Source organism: Nannobrachium achirus (assembly GCF_963921795.1).
Source record: "Nannobrachium achirus genome assembly, chromosome: 11".
Taxonomy (NCBI): Eukaryota; Metazoa; Chordata; class Actinopteri; order Myctophiformes; family Myctophidae; genus Nannobrachium; species Nannobrachium achirus.
The window spans coordinates 9,844,069-9,861,628 of NC_137820.1; the positions used below are offsets into that span (position 1 = coordinate 9,844,069).

Genomic DNA, 17,560 nt, shown 5'->3' on the forward strand with positions numbered 1-17,560 from the left:
AACAAGTTAAAGGTGGTGTTATTTCTGTTCAAATAAGCTCTATATTCCTATGGCAATCATTGCTAGTGTTTTCTGTAACAGGGGTTCCCCCCCATCTCTCTGTCTTCAGTAAATTAAAATACAAGTCTTTAGTAAATCATTGGGATACAAATTTCACCCACTTTTCATTAAATTGTAAATTGTTGTGACCACCTGAAATGTATTTACTTTTAATTAAAGAGCTGGAGACCCCTGTTACGGAATAATAGAGCGCTTTAACTTTCTAACAAAACTGTTTTAACCAAAAACATTTCACTTATAACACCTTTAACACAAACAAAAACCTTTCTAAACAGTAATCGTGAAAAACAAACCATATAGAAATGACAGAACAGAAAAACAGTGGAAAACTGAGAACAAGTGAGTCCACTGAACACACAAATGATTGTTCTAATGCTACAAGGCAGGGTTGGCAGCTCAAATTAACACAGGTACCTTTAGTTTTTCAAAGGATAGATCATTAGATATGGTTCCCCCAAGATTAGTTTTCATTTTCCACTCCCACAAACAGATCAGACGGTAAGAAAACAAAAATAAGAGATGAACCAAAAGGAGATGACGAAATGAGAATCCTGCTATTCAAAATAAGAGCCAATGATCTCTTATCAACAGTCAAAACTGCCCCAACGAAACTGACAAACAAAAAGAGAAAACATGAATAGCAGCAGGTAAAACGTGTTTTTTTTCTCTTCCTTTTTACATGGCAAAAGTTCCACTCATTGCCTCCAAAGTGCTCTTTTAAACAGCAAATAGTTCTCATACACAACACTCCCACCTTCTCCTGGTCATCAGGCGTTCAATGGACAGGCAGTAAAGGTGCGTCATAGCGCAGCTAACGGGGGTGACTACATTCATACTGAAGAGCGCGTCGCTGGATGGTTCAAACCAGACACCAGCAAAGTCCCGAGTTTTGTCAAAGGACATGCAGAGACTGAAAATGAAGAGTCGGACATGTTTATGTAGCTTTATGGAATGGGAAAAAAGTGTATGAAAAAAGGTACAGTAGCTACCTTTAAAAGGAATGCATGTTCTTGCAATTTCAAGAAGAAAAGAAAGTCCACATATCTTAAGCTATGATAACCTCTGGCAGTCTTTGATGACAGTGGAGTAAAAAATCTGTAATTCTTGACCGAGCTTCACAGATGGGACAGGAAAGTAACTGTTGTTGCCAACCATCCCGCCGTTTGGATTCCAAAGCCTCTGTGGTCCGTTGGCCTCCTTCCCATGCCCTTCTCCAACCTGATGTTTTAGAACTGGAACGAACCTGCTCTGAACAACGGTGGACCTGCTACAAGTGCTGCACTATACAAGTGCCTGGTAGAGAAGACAAATTTGACAGCTACAGCCAGTTAACGTTGTCTAGGATTCTTTCTGGTGTCAATTTTCACTCCTTGGTTTAACAGTCCAACCACAGAACTGACACCACGTTTTATTCACCCGTGACAAATTCCAAATGAAACGGTCTCATTCGAGAGTCCATGACCACGGCAAATAGCTTCCACCCCATATCTTTATTGTCAGTAGATCGTAAGGCTGACTGATCGGTTCATCTTCTTGCCAATGAGTCGGGACTCTCTGGAGGTTCTGGGGTTGGTCTGAAGCGCAGTGGAACGGGTCAGAACTCGGTCTGTGGTCAACACCTTCTCTTCAGCTGCTGCCTTGGCCATTTGGGCCTTCTTCAACTCCCTGAGAAAGAAAATGAGATGAATACATAAATGTCAGTAAGCGCTTGGCTCAGAAAAGGTTGTTAAAATCTGCTTTTGTCATTTCCTTGTTCGTTCTCTCAAAATCTAATGAACTGTCACCATTAGGCCTTATCGGTTACATAACCAATAGAGGGTATGCACGTCCACTGGGACCCGCCCCCCTAATCTAGACTGAGTGGCAAAACATTGAGCAGCTTGGAGCAGTGGAGTTTGGAAGTGCTAGTTGTAAATCACTCAACGGTCCTGCATACCACCTGTTTCTAAAATGGCACATAATGCAGGAGGCAGCAGGATGTTGTGTTGTTGAAAACGAGTGCTTCCAAACTCTGACACTTTGAAAAATAATCTCCTGCACAGAATGTTTTGACAGAAAGTAGCTCATAACATGCCTATGGTGGATTTTTATGAAACAAAAACTGCAGATAGAAAGAGGATAATTCAAGCTTTCAGTACAGCCGCAATTTTGGTGAGTTTAACTTTGTTTAATACAATCAGATAGGACTTTTCTGTTTGGATGTATGGGCTGTCAATGGCAGAAAGTAGTTTTTTGCCACTCAGTAGGCGTTCCCACATAACTTCCAGCAACAGTGATGTCACGCGCATACCCTCTATAAAGGAAATGTGTTAAAAAATAAGCAATTTTTACCCATCAAAAAAAAGGAAAATACACCAGTTCCCCCCCCCCCCCCAATTATAAAGTGCCCTATTTTTACACATAAAAACAACAATACGAGGCGGAGTATTGTTATGCCGCGTCTACACTGCAGTGTGTTTATAATTGACTCTGTGTAAAGACGGCTGGTTTAACCCATTCAGAACGGGTACACATTTTGTGTATCATTATTTTATGCTTTAACTATTGAAAAATAGCAGATATACAAGCTCACAGCGCGGCACCGAGTGCGCTGCGAGCTTGTAGATCTACTCTTTTGAATCCTTCTAAGGTTAGATTTTAACCACTTTAACCATTATTGTATGCTTTAACCGTAGAAAAATAGCAGATATACAAGCTCACAGCGCTGCACCGAGTGCCGCGCTGCGAGCTTGTAGATCTGCTATTTTTGAAAAATCGTGAAAATGTGTGCAAGTCTATTAATATCTTTGACCCGATCTTTGACCCGACTACTAAAATCCTTCCTCAAAATCAGTGGTTCTCAAACTTTTTCATGTCAAGGACCCCCCAAAATTACAGGTATTTAGCCACGGACCCCCATCTCAAAATATGTTGTTCCAGGGACCCCCCCAGAAGCAAATATTTGATTTACAAATGTTCGCTTTTAAATAGATATATTCCAAGACTTGCAAAGAAAAATCTTGATTTTTCAAAAATAGCAGATCTACAAGCTCGCAGCGCGGCACTCGGTGCCGCGCTGTGAGCTTGTATATCTGCTATTTTTCAATGGTTAAAGTAGTCAATAATCCTAGGCCTAAATGGGTTAAAACGGGTGACGGGTCTGTTTTGGAAAATCCATTCACTGTCTGTTTCCTGATGAACAAGCTTGTCAAGTTGTCTGTCAGTAGCGTGTGTCACAGACAGATGCATGCTTATTGCATGGTTATACAGAAATGTGTGACTGCGGGGTGAATAGTTGCATGGGTGACACAGACATTGGTGTCTGGGGCTTTTGCTGTGACACGCTGACGCAGATTGACTTTTATTTTTCAGTCACCATTAACCGTTAGTGTTTACTGGAAACCAATTTCTTAACGGTTAACTGTTGGCCAGCCCTAAGCAGAACCACTACTAAATTATTGAAATACTAGTCAAACACAACTTTGTCTATTACAGAAATAATATATTTGCAGAATAGCTGATTTGAACATACAGGTGCTGCTTTGGACATATAGACCAGGAAACTATCATTCACTCAAGTGATTCCTTAAAAACATGACTATTATGTTAACTTCGGGCGGCCCAGCGTCTAGTCGGCGACCTGGCCAACTCGGGAACGATGTAAATAGAGAATGAATGCCCCGCCCTTTAATGCAAACCCCATTATACCTGTTGTCATAGGACCTGTTTTGACCATCTGTTTGCCTGTGTCCATTTATGCCCATATATGGAGATATCTGTATCTGTCTGTCTGTCGGCGTCCATTTTATGTCCATATATGGAGATCACTGCAGATATAGTTCTGGGTCCATTTTATGCCCATATGCCCATATATGGAGATATCTGTCTATTTGCGTCCATTTTATGCCTGCCCCACCCTTTAATGCAAACCCCAATATACCTGTTGTCATAGGACCCGTTTTGACCATCTGTTAGCCTTTGTCCCCACCCTTTAATGCAAACCCCAATATACATGTTGTCATAGGACCCGTTTTGACCATCTGTTTGCCTTCTGTTAGCCTTTGTCCCCACCCTTTAATGCAAACCCCAATATACCTGTTGTCATGTTGTCATAGGACCCGTTTTGACCATCTGTTTGCCTTCTGTTAGCCTTTGTCCCCACCCTTTAATGCAAACCCCAATATATGGAGATCTCTGCACACACAGTACCGGTTGCGGAAAACTCTGATGTCAGACATCAGCTCCGCATTCGGGGATTCATTTTATGCCCATATCTGGAGAACGCGCGTGCCGGTGGGAAGAACGGTTCTCGAGATTCACATACATACATACACATTCACAGAGATTTTTTGTTGACTCCTGGCGTACGTGATGTCAGAGCCTTTTATGAAGTGATGTCACAATGAGTCAGCGATTGTGCCGATTTCCTCAGGAACAGCCTGATGTTAACAATCAGCTCCGCGTAAGGAGATTCCGAACGTTTGTCATAGGACCCGTTTTGACCATCTGTTTGCCTTCTGTTAGCCTTTGTCCCCACCCTTTAATGCAAACCCCAATATACCTGTTGTCATGTTGTCATAGGACCCGTTTTGACCATCTGTTTGCCTTCTGTTAGCCTTTGTCCCCACCCTTTAATGCAAACCCCAATATATGGAGATCTCTGCACACACAGTACCGGTTGCGGAAAACTCTGATGTCAGACATCAGCTCCGCATTCGGGGATTCATTTTATGCCCATATCTGGAGAACGCGCGTGCCGGTGGGAAGAACGGTTCTCGAGATTCACATACATACATACACATTCACAGAGATTTTTTGTTGACTCCTGGCGTACGTGATGTCAGAGCCTTTTATGAAGTGATGTCACAATGAGTCAGCGATTGTGCCGATTTCCTCAGGAACAGCCTGATGTTAACAATCAGCTCCGCGTAAGGAGATTCCGAACGTTTCGCGCCGCTTCGGGAAAACCGCATGCCGAGTCGGGCCTCTGTTAATAACACTATTTATAAAATAGACTGGTGCCCTTCAGTCATATGCCCACTCGGGGACTACGCAAATCTGGAGGAAAGTAAATCGGGGACAATCAGGAATACATTGTTCGTTGTACCAGTTTTCAGAGTACTTGCGGTCTAGTATATTATTTGCCTGTGCCATTGTTTAGTTTAGTCCATTTTTTAAAATGGTTATTATCATCATCAACCTTTATTCTGTATACTACTTACTTGAGGAGAAGGGCATTTTTGAATTTCTCTGCGTTGAGCTCTACTCTGAGCTGGTCTGCCTTCTTCCTGGCTGCCGTTAGAAGCACCGGGTGTTTGATGAGGTCAGAGGTGGAAGGTCTTCTAGCAGGGTCTGGGTGGATCATCAGCTGGGGACACACAGAACAGGAGACGATCAGAAAAGCTACTAAACCAGATGGCTCAGAACCAAAAGAAATCTGTAGATCAGTGTTTCTCAACCACTGTGCCTGGGGGACCTTTGGTGTGTCCCTTAGAAGGGTCAAGTGTGCCCCTTGAAACTGCTTGAAAGCCAGTTTTGTATTTATCATTTTAAAAATGATTTAAACTAGTGAAAACAGCCGATCTACAAGCACACAACACCTCGCGGTGCGAGGCGTTGTGTGCTTGTAGATCTGCTGTTTTCACTACTGTTGTGCGACAGGCCTTGTATGATGAAGCAGGGCTTTACTTTGCGAAAAAAAAAAACGTACAAATTTGAAACTTGGAGATACACGGTTTCTTCCCGACAGTGACGATATTTACACCCCCGTATTATGTTGGAGTGCATCTCTCCACTCCGACATGTCTCCTTTCCGACATGTCTCCATTCCGACACTAACCCTAACCCTAAACCTTAGGCCCATGGGAGTGTCGCCACTCCGACAATAAGAAGTCAATTTCGGAGTGGCGACATGTCGGAATGGAGAGAGCCTCCCATTATGTTGGTGTGCCCATGGATTCTTGGGATATGAAAAGTGTGCCCATGCAGAAAAAAGGTTGGGAAACACTGTTGTTGATTTGTAAAATGCTAAGACATTTCAGACAAAGAAATACATTATGACATTATGTGCCATTTCATGTATACTGAATAACCAGAAATAAATACAACCGTTACAAGTCGTTCTAAAACATAATAACCAGAAATAAATACAACCGTTACAAGTCGTTCTAAAACATACGGTCTACACCAGGAATGCACAGCAGCCAGTCGCCAAACAGGGTTTATTGGCAGATAGGTTTTTGGCAAGTCTCTGTCAAGTCCTTACCTTGAGGAGACTGAGGAACTCGGGAGACAGCACTTGAGGGATGGGGGGAAGTTTGCCCTGGCGTATCTCGTGCCACTTGTCCCCGTTAGTGGGAAGGGGTTCGGCCCCCGAGGCACTGACCACAGTCAGAGCCAGAGCGAAGATATCTGCCTTCATCAGATTATGATAGTCCTGAGAGAGAGAGATCAGAAGCAAATGAGAATGTATAGCCAGAAAGTAGCATCGTGACAAGAAAAGGTGCAAAATAGACCATTACAAGAGGCAAAAGACACATTTGATGTACTTTTGTCCAATTACAATTTAGGCATTTAGCAGATGCTCTTATCCAGCGTGACTTGCCAGCACAAGACCAGAGTAAGCAGGGTAAGCATGAACCCTAGTCAACAAACAAGATAAATAGTTCTACTCAAGAGTGCCTGAGAAAATGTCAAACCTAGCATCTGCTTGAACATGATGCAATCTAATATTCTTAACATTTGTGGTCAAGGGAAAAGAAAATCAACATAACCAACTCTTATATGGATAGAAAAGAAAAGAAGAAGAAGAAAAAAAAGCATCTATGGTGAAAAAGAAAAAGAAGAAAAATGTGACAACAAAAACATGAAACTAACCTCTTGTAAAACTTCATTGGCCAGGTACCGGCTGTCGCCTTCCTCTACCTGTGGATTGTTCACTCTAGTCACGTGGCCCAGGTCACCTGGAGATAAAAGTGACATTCATTTAGCTGATGGTCTTATGCAGCATACAATGAACGCAAAACTAGAATTAGTCCCAGAGGACTGCATTTAAGGTTGTGAAAACTCCAACCAGATACCAGTAGGCTACAGGCAAAAAGTAGTTTTGGCAAATAAATGGTGGAGAGTGAGACCCTTTGCCAATGGTTAGTAGGAAAACATTTAATCCCAACACACACTGGAGAAATTAACCAGTACAATCTGCAATTGTAGATCTAATAATAATAATAATAAATAAAAAGCTAAAACACATTATTCTGTGAAAAGACACAATTAGCCAGTAGCTATGGCCCTCCCCTAAAATCTTTTGCCCAATAATAGCTTAGCAACCGGCAGCTTGCCAAGGCTGTTGCCAAGGCAAACCTTGGCAAGCAGGAAGTTATTCTAAGCTAGCATTGGACAAAAGCTTTTTGGGAGGGGCATAGCTACTGGCTAATTGTATACGTTCCTTCATTCCCAGTGTTTACTTGAAGTTGTGTAATGCTGTGTTCACACTAGCAGCTAAAGAAAAAGGCCAAGTGTCAGTTACAAAGCTGCCAAGTTGCTGTTGAAGTGTTGCTGACATGACAGTGCTGTAATACTGTAACTATACCTTTTTCATTCATTTACGCAAATGGAACTGATCAACAGCGAGAAAGACTTTTTCTTCCATGTATGGAATGTATAGCAGGATTTGTTGTGAGAGATAAGGGGAGTGGAAATGGTGAAACCAAAATATACGACTGATTGATGCATTACTGCATCATTCGAGCGCTAAAAAAGGTTGGAAACCAGCTCGATTTTTTTTGTAGCCTTGTAGTTCGTCTCACAGTGACAAAATATTTCCAATGCATTTCTTGTTTCAGGTAGTAAAGATTGATCACATCTAAACGAAACTCTTACCTATTTTGTAGAGGGTCGTTAGATCCTCCTCTTCTTCATCGCACGTATCTGTATTGGCTACAGACCTCCGGGAGATGAAGATGTTACCTGGGAAAGAGTAACATTTTTAATTAATTTACAGAGGAGGAGAAATCATGCAGCTTGGAATAACTGAGCTTTGATGCCACAGGATCTCAACCATTCAAATTGTTGAACATGGTTAATTATTCATGTAAATTTGAATTGTTGTATTCATATGAAAGATTTGTCAATTATGTTTAACTGGCATTTGTGTTATTAACCCTTTCAATGCCACCTTTTCACCACTAGAGGGCGCCCAGTGGCCATAGAAAACACCATAGAGATACGCTGGTACATGCACAAGCCGTGCGCAGCCATGATGCGCCTGAACACTTTCCTTTGTGCATGTACAGGAACAGGATGAAGTTAGCTTGAAGTTAGCTATTGGCTACCAAGCATTTTAGAAGCCCTATTTTCGGCGATTTAGCCATGATTAAACCTTGCACACCTCATGGATATGCATGGAACAGAGAAAATGAGCTCTAAAGATCCTGGATTGCATTGGAGTGGATGGTAAATATCGGCGGCACGACGCTCTCGCGGGCCGTGTAAACAGATGACGGCCGAACTAGTTCGGGATAGGCACCCAGGACGTTAATAATTATCCCGGGATAGGCACAATAAGAGTTAAAGGGGAAGACCACCCATTTTCAATATTAAAATATGTCATTAATATATCTTAGAGGAGTTGTGTGGAAATAGAAAAATAGTTACCCCCCTTCTGTGTTGCCTAAAACTGGAGGATTGATTTTGGGGTTTGTATTGTAAAGTACAACGGTGTGATGTCATCACATTGTACTTTGCAATAGAAACCCCAAAATCAATCCTCCAGTTCTAGGCAACACAGAAGGGGAGGAACTTTTTTTCTATTTCCACACAACTCATCTAAGGTATATTAATGACACAGTTCAATATTGAAAATGGGTGGTCTTCCCCTTTAACACATGAATAACATAGTAGTACATTTGCAGGCACTCACTGGGTTTAATGTCCATGTGTACAAGTGAGGTGGAGTGGATGTGTTTGAGTCCTCTGGTGACCTGCAATAGCAGGTCTTTGAGTTCCGGCTCAGACAGGTAGTGGAGTTGCCGGTAGTTCTCTCTGATGACATCGGAAAGTGTCCCGCCGTTACAGTATTCATTCTGAATCAGCATGTGGTCGTCTTCTGCCCATGCAGAGTGGTAACGCACCACATGGTGGTGCACACCCAGCACGGCATGAGCGTACACCTCCCGTAAGGCGTTTTGCCTGGAGAGGAAGTGGAAGGAGACATGGGTTAATTTTACAAACGCCTCAGTCAGTTTACAGTAGTTTAATTAACACTTATGTTGCAGTGATTTTTTCTCTTCAATGTCCCGCGATGCCATGGTCTCCATAGACTTCCATGTAATTTATAGTGCACGGATCGTGCACGCCCATGCCTAGATGATGCACCACGTGTGTGCACACTGTTCACAGCTTTCAAACAAAAAAATCCGCTTGGAAATCCGTTCAGGCATTCATGATTTATCAGCCATTATGTTTTCTTCAGATTGGTATGGGGGTTAAACATGCAATTTCGCGATCGCGATCATGCCTAATACATTTCTGGAGGTCCAAATTTCTTTTTTTCAATTTTATTATTTGAAAAAATAAAAAAATAATAATAAAAAAAATCTTCTTCAAAAACGGCCCAAACTCGGGGTTGGCACAGGGGTGGTACCTTTTCAAACTCGGGAAACTCGGGGTTGGCACAGGGGTGGTACCTTTTCAAACTCGGGAAACTCGGGGTTGGCACCAGATGTGTTAAAAGGAAACAGGATTTCAACTTTCAGCTTATGAGCTATATTGACACTGTCTGTCCACAATATAAAGTTTGAGGGAATCTTCCATTTCAAACTTGTATTGACCAAATATCAGGAGAGAATAGTTTGGCTATAGTATTCTTGGCTTGGTGCTGCTATACATTACCTTTAGAACGTGCAATAGCTATCTTCAGAAAATTAAGATGTGTCAAAAGGAAGATCTTCGCTAAATCATGGATTTCTTTGACGATGGCTGGCCAGATTGCTGACATAGAAACATCAGTTTTTCAAAAAATCTTAGAAGGATTCAAAAGACACTTATAGAATCGGGTCAAAATTCTAATTTTCATGATTTAAAAAAAATAGCAGATCTACAAGCTCGCAGCGCGGCACTCGGTGCCGCGCTGTGAGCTTGTATATCTGCTATTTTTCAATAGTTAAAGCTTAAAATAATGAAACAAAATGTGTACCCGTTCTGAATGGGTTAAGATCTTATCGCAATGATTTTTCGTGACTTACTCGTCGACAGATCCTGCCAGGGGCTTCTTGGATTTCTTGATGGCGTAGATGCAGCCGTCCAGTCTCTTCACACATTTGAACACGGCGCCAAACTCCCCAGAGCCAATCTTCTCCAGCTCGTGGAACTCGGAGGCGTACCGAGACATCGCCATCATGTTGCTCTCCATCATGGTGATTCTCTGGTGAAAACATGCAACAGGGACAAATAAGTTAAACAAGCTTTAAAAAGTTCTTAATAACAAGCTGGGTAAATGTGGTCTTTTCGCCACACTAACGTGAGTATGAAACCAACATTCTGTGTCAAAAGCAGAGGGTCTGATGGTATTTAGGCCTGATGAAATGTTCTTGGATTCAAACGATATCGCATGCCTCACGATGCAAATATACGTCTGTGACCTATAAAATGTATATTGTATTGATAGGGCTGTCACAATTATTACATAATCGTCTAATCGTAATTATTTGACATAATCGCGAATATTTTTCATAATCGTCATAATCGTTTCCATGTTGGAAAAAAAATGTATTTTTTTCACAACGTGTCGCGGTTATGTGTCGTATCAGCCATGTGCAACTTCAAAGCCTACAAGCCAAACAGAAATGTAATTGCCAACGACAAAAACACAATTAAATCGTTAATCGCAATTATTTGAGTGACAATTAATCGTCATGTAAAATGTCATATCGTCGTGACAGCCCTATGTATTGATGTAGTATTACTCAAAAATTAAGAGGAATTACCTTAGATGGTGGGACAATTTCTTCCTCACCATCGCTCAACTCCATGTCTTCCCCACATGAGCTGTGAAAAGAAAGGCAACTGTGTTATTACACATTCTATACACCAGAGGGCAGTAGTACACAGCTTTTAAACACATGAAGGAATTCAATAGAGGCCATGCGTCTTGGTTTCATGCCAAACCCCCTTTGCCTTGTCATGCTTAGTCAACGGATTTAACGAATCTAGTTACTATAACAATGGGCTACAATCAATGTCCATCATTACAAACAGGTGCGTGTGTTGGAGAGAGATGCAAGTTGTCTGGCAAGTCTTTGTGCCGTCTTCTATTGCAGGGGTTCCCAAACTTTTTTGGCTCGGGGCACCGCATAAATATATTTTTCATCCGAGGCACCCTACATTATATTCATATTAATTTTCACACCGAGCACCTTATATTTATAGCATATTTTAGCGATTACGTTTTGCGAGGAAAACGAGATAATAGCCATTTTGGTTAGAACTGACTGAAAATAACTTTGTACTTCAAGTTTAAAATGACACTAAATATATTTTTAAATGTCCAAATACATTTCTAATATTATCAAATTATCTCGCGGCAACCCTGGACTGCCGAGGGTGCCCCGCCACCCACTTTGAAAACCCCTGTTCTATTGCACTATGCTCATACGGCATTAAATAATTACTATAAAACAAACTCTGCAACTAACTAGAATGGACTTAAGAATTAACTTTTATCACTCTGGATTTGCTCCGCTTCCAGCATAAATTAATGAATATAAACTGACCCAAAAGACCAAACAGCAATGAGAGATAGGCTACTTGCACCTATGTGTCTCATTTGTATTGTTACTCACAAGTGGAGATAGTTAGCATTCCACTATAGCCAGAGTGCCCTACAGACAAAGTCAGTTTCCTGCTCCTGATTACACAACAATTATCAGTAGGCATCTCGTTGTTCGGTGTTTTTTGCTACTATTACACGAGGGATGCAACACTTAAATAATAATATATATAATCAATAATTATAATAATCAATTAGTTGATATTAAATCAATATAATATAAACAAAAAAACAGCTTCTTGATAATTTGATTAATCAAAAGGTTATCGACAGAATGATCGATGAAAATAATGAAGCCTTACATTGCACAAACTAATCTAAATTAAACCCAAGACTCAGCTATGAACGGTTTGTTTTGATTGACATACTCATTCCAAAGCGACCTCTTCCTGCTGTTCCTCTGTAGTGTGGCGGACTGGATGAGGATGGAGTCTGGGGTGAAGGGGTTAAAGTTCACCATGGGGGTCTGGCTCCTCCTCACACCTCCACTCTGCACTACTGCTGCTGCTGCCTTTTTAGACGTCTCCACGTTGGAGAACAGGGCTACTCTCCTGCTGGAGGAGCCCCCATTGTTGCCCCTGGCCCTGGACAGCAAGCTCTGAAAAGTAGAGGTGCATCAGGTCAGGACAGAACGAGCAAAACAGACAGATAATGCATTAATAACAAACGTGGACAATTTAAATTGGATAGTCTCTTAATGCATTAATAACAAACGTGGACAATTTAAATTGGATAGTCTCTTATAATGCATTAATAACAAACATGGACAATTTAAATTGGATAGTCTCTTAATGCATTAATAACAAACGTGGACAATTTAAATTGGATAGTCTCTTAATGCATTAATAACAAACGTGGACAATTTAAATTGGATAGTCTCTTATAATGCATTAATAACAAACATGGACAATTTAAATTGGATAGTCTCTTAATGCATTAATAACAAACGTGGACAATTTAAATTGGATAGTCTCTTAATGCATTAATAACAAACGTGGACAATTTAAATTGGATAGTCTCTTATGGAAAGATTCATAGAATTGTTAATGGCTAACCCATTTAGACCGATTTGTATTTATACCTTTCAATCCGGGAACCCCTTTTTGTGACACACACACACACACACACACACACACACACACACACACACCTTTAGAAGGCGTTTTTTTAAATCTGCCTCAGTGGGTTAAATAGAAGGCAGCTTGAGAAATGTTTGCTCAATCTATGTCAGTCAGGTCACAGGTGAGGGCAACTTTGAAAATGGAGAGGGGCAATGATATTGCCACATTCACTCCAGGGGCCACATTGCATTATTGTTGCTGTCGACAGAAGGCTTTATCTCCATATTTTAACGTAACTTCTTTTGTAAATGAATGTAAATTTACTGTCAAGCAATTGAAGCAAAAGCACAAAATGGCCAGTCTACAAGTGCAAAACGTGTCACATTGCGATGCATTTTGCGTTTGAAGACTATTTTTTATGCATTTGGTTATACAGTATGTTAACACTTCATGAACTTTAGTACAAATTCAACATAAAAGACAATACAAATGTAATACTTGTCATGACTAATATAGACTTAAGTAATTACAGCGGTCCTGTTTGCATGTTTGGAATCGGAACAGCAGAAATAAAAATATATATCAGTATTCCAATATTAAGATGTAAGACATGTCAAGAAGACACAAAACTGCGCTCAATGAATTTGGCTGGCTGACAAGAACCAAACGAGGCACAACATTATGTAATGGTACAACAGCATTTAAAAAACTGGGTCAGTGGGTGGCTACTTTAATTTGGCACACAGTTAAAGTTTAAGGATAGAATGAGCAGATAAGGCATTGATTAATAACACAGCATGAACCGTTTAAACAAGATAGTCTGTTATATGTTAAGATTAATAGAATAACTTGTTACTAGTTGAAAAGAGTTTGCTCAAGCTAAAGAGCTCAATGTACAGACAATTAAAGGGCTGGCTGAGCCACTTACTACATTATGTAATGTGTACATTTAAAAAACTGGGTCAGTGGGTGGACTTTAACAATTCAAAAAAGTCCAGAGTCCAGACACAGCAGCATTCCAGTATTTCCAATTATGTAATGGTACATTTAAACAACTGGTACATTTAAAAAAAACTGGGTCAGTGGGTGGTTACTTTAACAATTCAAAACATGTATCACACAGCAGCATGCCAGCTTTTCCAATGAGTTGACAGTGTAAAAAAAAAAAAGTCAACAGTCTGGTCTTCAATAAAAAAATAAATACATCTAAACGTTATTTGGATAATCAACTTGAGGATGGACACAAAACAAAGACACTAATGAATACACACTCCATGGGAAAGAATGATTCTGAATAACTGGAAGAAAAGCTTTTTGAAAACATTCTTCTTTTCAGATACGTTTAAACATATCAAACAACAAAGGGTGATGATGCTATTAGATACCCGTTTGTGTATAACTGGAAAACGTCAAATTGGCCGAAAGGTTCAGCAAAGGTTGAACAAGTTCAACAGTTTTCAATTTAATATGACCAGGCTCTGTTTACACAATGCTGTCCCCCTCCAACTGTATATATAGGCTATTATGTTCCCCATTCTCAACTGTTTTTACTGTACTTTGAAACTTGCTTGCTAATAGTGTCTCTCAAAGTGGATTCCAGGTTCCTTTTAGGGGGACTAAATTGACCCATACAAGTCTGTAACTCTGACAGTGTACAAATGGAACCAAATGGACCCGTCAGGGTCCATTTGTACACTGTCAGGGTTAAGGGGAGACCTTGAAATTTAGAAGTTTGAGAAACACTGGACTACAGGACAGGACTAGCACCAACCTTTGGCGTGTGCGGCGTGTCGAACAGCCGCAGCTTCCTGAAGGTCTTGTGCGGGGGGGTGTCGGGGCAGTCCGGGATGGGGGAGCTGGACGGCTCGCCCTCCTCCTCCTCCTGGACATCATGGTGGTAAGTGCTCTCCGGAGAGGAGCCGTCGTACAGCAGCCCCCGGGAAGAAGCAGAGCTCTTCCTCGGCGACGGCGAGCAACAGTTGGCAAAAGTCACGCTGCCGGGGGACTGCATGAACCGGGACGGGGAGTCGTCGAAGCTCTCGTCCTCCTCGTCGTCCCACAGCTCGTCGCCCCCGCTGCGGTCCAGCAGCGGGCTGCTGCCGCCCGCCTCGAGGAGATTCTTGAGCCGCTTCTCGGCTGCGGTGTCCCGGCGGCCGCCGCCGCCACCACCGCCGCGCACCGGGCTGTCCAGGCTGTCCATCTCCTCCGCGAAGCCGGACTCGGCTCCGGCGCTGACGTTGTTCACGTCCTCGATGGGCTCGTCCTCGCCGTCGCTCGACGACGTGAACTGCAGCTTCTGGCGGATCATGGTGGACATCGCTCTTTGGCCCTTCTTGCTGGGAGACGGGGCTCCTGCTGCTCCGGCGCGTCGAAGGCAGCCTCCTCCTCCTGTGTTGTTGTAGGTCGACATGTTTCTGGGGTTTGGTATTCCAAGTAACGCGTTGGAGAACCCCCTCTTCTTCTCGCTGCTACCAAACCACAACCACGGGCCTCGTCTCTCAACGCTGAACAAGTTCGCAGCGTCCACGAATGTACCACAAATCACCGGTTAGACTCCCCAGCTACCTTGTGATCAAGGTAAAGAAGTAAAATAAAAAGTCTCAAAACTTTGCTAGCATGTTAGATAAAGGCTAGCTAGCATGGCTAACCAAAACACGCCCCATCCAACGTTGAAAAATGGCACCGCACCGAACGCTGTATTTTCCTCCTTCGATCCGATCCTTGTTTCTGTGAACTAACTTAAAACAACGACAAGAGCGGTTAACATATTAAGAGTTCAACTCGCAACGGATCCCCAGTACCTCGTCGTTCGCTTTCCAGTTTAGATTAACAGGTCTTTGTAGTTGAAAGCCGTTGCAATGTTTACAAAAAAAGGTTTGCTTTGAAATGAGCGGAGATTGGAGAACTGGTGTCTTCCTACTGATCACGCGCGTGGCAAAGGACTTCCCGCGACCGTTGGACAACGTGATCTCCCTCGGCCAATCACGGCGCAGATTGGAAGTTTGAAACGGGGGCGTTCCACAGGTTTTAGGGTTTTCGGCAGTGGTGGAAAAAGTACTCACCATGTTTTACGTTAGTAAAAAAGTATCAATACTGCAATGTAGAAACAACGGCATCAAAATGTACTTCTTAAAAGGTACCAAAAGTAAAGTACGTGAGATTGTAGATCGCCTATTCTCAAATGGCCGAAATGTATATTATGGGCTGAAGTGGTTTATGTATGTTTTGTAATAATAATAATCAAAATCTACAAAGTAACTAGTAACTTACAAAAGTTTTGAAATAAATGTCGTCGAGTAAAAGTACAAATGGTACAATATGTGTTACTGAGATTTAGTGGAGTAGCCCTAACCCTAAGTAAAAGTATTGGAAATATTCACGTATTTAATAAAATACCTAATAAAATATAACTCAAAAGTGTACTCAAGTATAATATACTTATGTACTTAGTTACTTTACACCACTGGTTTTCGGAGGGCGTTACGTCATCCGTGATGGCACGTCTATCTGGCGCGAACGAGCGCCTTTCATCCCCTTGTGTTTGGATGGTGGAGTCAAGTCTTCCATCGGGTCAAACGATTAACATTAGCCAGCCCACGGACAATGCGGCTTGCGCCCATTGTTTAGGCGCAATGGCGCATGGTGATCAAAGCTGATCTTGAGTTTGAAGTTACATTGAGTGAGGGTCCCATTCGTTTTCGTTAACACATGACTTATATTTACATGACAAAACAATTAAGAAATGCTGCGCACGCACTAAACATACCACGATATCAGCTCCATAAAATATAAAGGATTCTAATGTGTTGTGTGTGTGTGTGTGTGTGTGTGTGTATGTGTGTGTGTGTGTTCTCAGCCATCTATGACTGAAATAACAGTGTGAAAATGGGTGGGACATGATTCACATCTTATATTCCTGTGCATCCATATAATACCTCCATCAGGTTAACACATCTGATATTGCCTCTTTTCACTTTAAAAAAAAATGTTCTTCCTGTTTTAACCATTTTTTTTAATCTTCTTCCAACTTATTTATAAATTATGCAAATAAGACGTTTTAAAGGCAATTTACCTTAATACGTGTGTTGGCTGATTTAACTACAAAAGCTTGCAAACTTTGGTCTCTTTAAATTCGAATTTTGCCAATGAATGTAATTTTCCCCTTATCACAGGGACATTTTAAAAATATTGTATCTCGTAATAGCCAAGTTACTTAATTATATGGAATTAATTATAGGCCTACCTGTATGTATCATTGTTTCAAAAACTATCACTAAGTGGTTTCCCCCTCAAAGTCATAAGGAGAAATAACTTGTAACATAACTTGTTTAAGTGAATAAAACATTAAGTTGACCAATCTGTATGGTTGAGTATGTCATTACAATATGGCTAACACAACTGTGGTTGTATTTGGTGTCCCTGCTCTATAGGCATACATACTGTATTAGCATACATACACACACCAAATTTCACCCAGTTTTACACCTGTAAACCTGTGATTGATTCTTCTTGACATAACATGAGACATTTTGGCACTCATTTATGGTGTCTGGGTTCGAATCCCTGCATATGGCATGGATTACATATTTAAGTTAACCAATTCATAACCAATTCACACAATTACAAACTCACA

The 17,560-nt window shown here is 41.4% G+C and overlaps 1 protein-coding gene across 1 annotated transcript; it reads right to left on the reverse strand.

Annotated features, from left to right (window-relative positions):
* wee1 (WEE1 G2 checkpoint kinase) lies at positions 1-15,824 on the reverse strand. The gene is made up of 10 exons (XM_080736499.1): positions 14,699-15,824; positions 12,235-12,464; positions 11,025-11,085; positions 10,284-10,462; positions 8,960-9,228; positions 7,921-8,007; positions 6,916-7,001; positions 6,305-6,475; positions 5,262-5,407; positions 1-1,725 (listed from the first exon to the last, which is right to left on the reverse strand). Exons 1-10 carry the CDS (start codon positions 15,335-15,337, stop codon positions 1,557-1,559), a joined length of 2,037 nt encoding a protein of 678 aa, XP_080592625.1. The 5' UTR covers positions 15,338-15,824; the 3' UTR covers positions 1-1,556.
* Between the last annotated feature and the right edge of the window lie 1,736 nt (positions 15,825-17,560).

Coding starts and splice junctions, on each gene's coding strand:
- wee1 (XM_080736499.1), bottom strand. CDS start 15,337: ATGTCGACCTACAACAACACAGGAGGAGGAGGCTGCCTTCGACGCGCC. Junction 9,229..10,283: donor CTGGCAGGATCTGTCGACGA/GTAAGTCACGAA, acceptor CTTCCTCTCCAG/GCAAAACGCCTTACGGGAGG. Junction 7,002..7,920: donor AACGACCCTCTACAAAATAG/GTAAGAGTTTCG, acceptor TTTTATCTCCAG/GTGACCTGGGCCACGTGACT.